The sequence below is a fragment of the Capsella rubella genome, unplaced genomic scaffold (genome assembly GCF_000375325.1).
Source record: "Capsella rubella cultivar Monte Gargano unplaced genomic scaffold, Caprub1_0 scaffold_7, whole genome shotgun sequence".
NCBI lineage: Eukaryota > Viridiplantae > Streptophyta > Magnoliopsida > Brassicales > Brassicaceae > Capsella > Capsella rubella.
Window position 1 is genome coordinate 11696066 of NW_006238917.1, and position 4483 is coordinate 11700548.

At 30.8% G+C, this 4483-nt stretch overlaps 2 protein-coding genes across 2 annotated transcripts; one reads left to right on the top strand and one right to left on the bottom strand.

Annotated features, from left to right (window-relative positions):
- Positions 1-1041: 1041 nt before the first annotated feature.
- Positions 1042-1482, bottom strand: LOC17880985. The gene has a single exon (XM_006285142.1). It carries the CDS (start codon positions 1480-1482, stop codon positions 1042-1044), a length of 441 nt encoding a protein of 146 aa, XP_006285204.1.
- Positions 1483-2273: 791 nt separating this feature from the next.
- On the top strand, positions 2274-2687 carry LOC17880241. The gene has a single exon (XM_006285115.1). The coding sequence runs from the start codon at positions 2274-2276 to the stop codon at positions 2685-2687; it is 414 nt and encodes a 137-aa protein (XP_006285177.1).
- Positions 2688-4483: the final 1796 nt, after the last annotated feature.

A 4483-nucleotide genomic window follows, 5' to 3' on the forward strand; every position in this document is an offset into this window, starting at 1 on the left:
TGTTCACAAAGTTCAATATTCATATATCACTTTGAAGGAACTTTGAGAAATATTTTATAAGGAAAATTATGTATATGAATTCAAATTAGAATCTTGTCTATTCTAGCTGGTCATGAGAAGTGAAATTGTGTAGCAAGTAAGAGTAGATAAATAGGCTCAAAACAAAAGAAAGAAATGCCAGCAAAACCTGAAAAACAAGTCAGTCTTTGTTGGAGCTCGGACATAAGATAACAAAGGAAGAGTTTCCTATACTTTTCCCTTAACCAAAGCCACCACAATGTATATGAACCACTTGCTCCTTCGGCGTAATACTGAAAAAACTACACAATGAGGGAGACTCCTCGATTTGATTGTTCACAGAGCACTGAGAGAGTGTATAAAGTGTTTGTTTTAATGATACTTCATAAGAACAGTAATTATATTAGTTGTCGAAGCATTGTTATATTAGTAGATGATTATTAAGTAGGCAAAACCAACGGATGATATTGACTCTGTGTGTCCTTATTTTGATAAGAGACAGAATTATATTTATTCCAATATATATGTCCGTCTACTCAATCTATGTGACTTATTAAAACAAATCAGTGTTAAATTACATTCCAAAAGTAAGAAAAACTAGACTAAAACAAAACTGTTGAAGCTCAGCTATATCACTTGTGGTTAAAAGAAATATGAGATATGTTTTTGGATTTTTCGTCGTGGACACAAAGCTATAGATTTTGAACCAGCCGGATCTAATGCTCTGGTCACTCTGTTATGGGGAGCTGCAAAATCCGAGTTTTTTTCCCCCTTTTTTACGATTCTATATTTTTTTTTGCTATTTGGGTTTTTTCGTGTAAGGTTTGACCGGGCATGTTTGAGATGTTTTGAATTTTTATTATTAATAAAATGATATTAAAAATATGACCTGGCAATTCATTTAATGAAAACCAAAAAAAAAAAAGTCTCCATGAAAAATCTTATATGTTTACTTTTTGTATTAAACATCCAAAAAAAAAAAAAGCAAAGGTAAAATAATAATAATCAAATACACAATAACAATCACTTAAGCCATCGAAGAATGTTGTGACGACGACTTAGGCCATGTAACATATAGGTCAAGAGATTCATAGCTTCAGTTTCAGGACAAGTATCATCTTGCGTTGGCCACAACACACCTATCTTGTCCCCCAAGTCACGGTATGGCTTGTAGTTGGTCCACTGACGAACATAAGCTTGAGCCTTGTCTTGTATAAAAAAAGATCTGTTGGCATAAGTTTGGTCTCGGTTTTGTCTGAAAGAGAAGCCATCATAGTTCTCAAAATCTGGCCTAAAAGGGTATTTCTCAGTTGCTTCACGTTGCCATCCTTCAATCATCTCTTTGAACAAACTTGAATAGTCGACGATGTTTAGATCTTGATCAGCAAGTTGGCTTACATATTTTGCAATGGAAGATTCGATCAATAAGAACAGGATGAAGAGTTTGAATATGGAGAGAGACATTATTATGATTTGACAAAAGAAAAATTGTGTATTTCTGATCAATATCGTGTTATTTATAAGGGTCTCTATTTATAATCGAGTTAACATTAAAGTTTCTCTCGGGATTGGAGTTATATATATAAGCCTAAACTAATTTTATTTATTTAGTTTCTTTTGTTTTTGTCAAACACACTTTTAGTAAGATAATGTCACAGCAAAACTAATTATATTAATTTATTGTTATTTTCTAAGTAATTATCATTGTTCTTTTGAAAGTAATTAATGTGGAGTTTTTCATTGTTATTTTTTAAGTAATTTCTATATATTATTTCAATCAAAATGTTTTAAATTTTTTAATATATATTGAAGATATGATAATATTTCGGTTGTTACCAAAAAAATATAAACCACTAAAATCTTGACTACAGATTTTTTAATATCATTTTACTAAACTCATTTAAATTTGTATGATTTATAAAAAACATAGATCCATGGTGTACCACGGGATAGATTCTAGTTTCTAATAAAATGATATCAGTCACAAATATATATATAATTTTTTATATATATATATATATAATTGATGTCAAAAAAATTATATATATATAATTATAATACTATTTTTTTTTTACTATTTATTTGTAAAAGATAAACTTTAGCTCTAATAAACACAACCGATTTATTCTAAGGATAAACATAATTAATTAAGGAATTTAATTAGTCTAAAGTTACAATTGGAAAAAGAAGTCGAGAAACTTGTGTATATATAAAGTATAAACACAAACTCCTATCATCACTTGAGGTCTTCAACAATGTCTCTGGCCATAAAACTCTTCCTCATTCTCCTTTTAGTTGAATCATCAACTGCATTGTATAGAGTTGATTTCAATGAAAATCCAAAAAGTTATCTCGATCAACCTGAGGTTGACTATATCAGGATTTTGAGAGAGACCGTTCGAGGATGGCAAGGAGAAGCGGACAAAAAATACGGTTTATACTCATCGACCGATTACATGAAGCGATCATTGTTCCTACAAGACAAAGTTCGAAGATATGTTGAACTTTGGGGAGAGTGGAAGAATCATAAAGGCTATCCATTCCATGACTTGAGGAAGATCAAAAGTTACTTGTGGACGATACAGTATGATACTTGTCGTCAAGCTGAGGGTACAGATCTTTTGACATATCTTATATATGGTCTTAGTGCAGAAACTGATATGGTTTAATTTGTTTGTGTTTTTTTTAGAGTTTTTTTTTTTTTTTTTCAGTTTGTTTATGTCTATCTAGGGTTTTTAGTTTGATACGTTCTTGTTTGGGACTTTTTTATTTTTCTATAGAATTTTTGTTTTGAATTCATCTTTTTAAGATAATCTTTACGATCATCTATACCATATAGTGGAAACTTTGATGAATACACAAACACAAGTTACACCATCAAAGACCGTAAGAAGAAAAAAAACATTCTTTTAAAAGTCAATAAAGAAAATTAGGTATATGAATTGAACTTAAAATCTTGTTTAATCTGGCTGGTCATGACAAGTGATGAATTGTGTACCATCTAAGAGCCTAAAATCAAAAAGAAGCAATGCTAACAAAACCCATGAAATGTTTCGGTCTTTGTTGGAGCTCCGACATAAAATATACTAGGAAGAGTTTCCTATACGCAAAACCAAACGTTTGGCTCCTTTGCCTTAATACTGAAAACACTAAATGACGACGTAGGCCATTTTTTAGGGTAGGCTTGTTTGTTCGCTTAGCTCTTTTTTGTTTTCTTCGGTGTTTTTAGAGTTTTCTTTTCCAGTTTTTGTTCATGTCTAAGATTTTATACGTTCTTGTTTGGGACTTTTTATTTTCCTATATATAGAACTTTTGTTTTGGATTCAAACTTTACTATAATCCTTTCGAAAAAGCTAGCTACACACATGACATGATCAATACATAAACACAAGTGCACCAAAAAAGACAGAAATAAACAAACATACTTTTAAAAGTGAATAAAGCAAAACATATGTCTCCTTCATCTCCGCCATGTCATTATCAGATCTTGCTTCTTTGTAACAAACTCAGAGATCGAGTTGAGAGAGAAGACGAAACAAAGAAGAAGATTGAAGTAAACTTCTCATTAACTCAATAAATTGTACAGTATAGTTTCATATAGTTTCTACATAGAGGGCGAAATTTGCAAGCATATCTCAAAATTTACTTCTGTGAGATCGGCAGAAGGTTAATTAGTGTGCCAATTATCGTTTTATTTTTTTCTTACTACTATAAACAACTCATTGATTTATGTTTTGCAGATGTCACCATACATGTGTCTAACATTAACGATTTGATGAAAGAGGAGGCCAGACACTTGCGTGAGATGATAGATGCTTTACACAAAGAACATACGAAGCAGATTCATGCATACATAAGCTGCCATTTGACAGATCAATCCAAATTTAAACACATCAAAGGTTATATATTGGATGGTTCTAGACAACGTGAGATATTAGCTGTTGTTGTTTTTATAAGTGTAACATCTTTTCCATTTTGAACGCTGAAACAAGGATGTAAAAAATTATGTTAATTAGCAGGTTAACATCTCACAATTGGTTTTCTTTGTTTGTTAAAGGTGAATAGGAGGTGATTGGCTCAAATTTTACCCTGAGCTACACTCTCAATTAGGATTATAAGAATCCGAGTTTTTTTTCTCTTTCGAATGATTCTAGAGTTTTTTTTTGCTATTTGGGTTTTTCGTGTATAGTTTGACCGGGCCTGTTTGAGATGTTTTGAATTTTTATTATTAATAAATGATATTAATAAAAATATGACCTCACAATTTATCTGATGAAAACCAAAAAAAAAATTCTCCATGAAAAACCTTATATGTTTATTTTTTGTATTAAACATCCAAAAACAAAAAAGCAAAGGTAAAATAATAATAATCAACTAAACAAAAACGTACCCTAGAGAATCCCTATATTAGTAAAAGAGAAGTACAAAAAGTGTTTCCGGGTCGGGTCAATTTAAGAAAATTACC

What these genes read in the sequence shown, in the direction of transcription:
- LOC17880985 (XM_006285142.1), bottom strand. Translation starts at nt 1,482, where the DNA reads ATGTCTCTCTCCATATTCAAACTCTTCATCCTGTTCTTATTGATCGAA.
- LOC17880241 (XM_006285115.1), top strand. Translation starts at nt 2,274, where the DNA reads ATGTCTCTGGCCATAAAACTCTTCCTCATTCTCCTTTTAGTTGAATCA.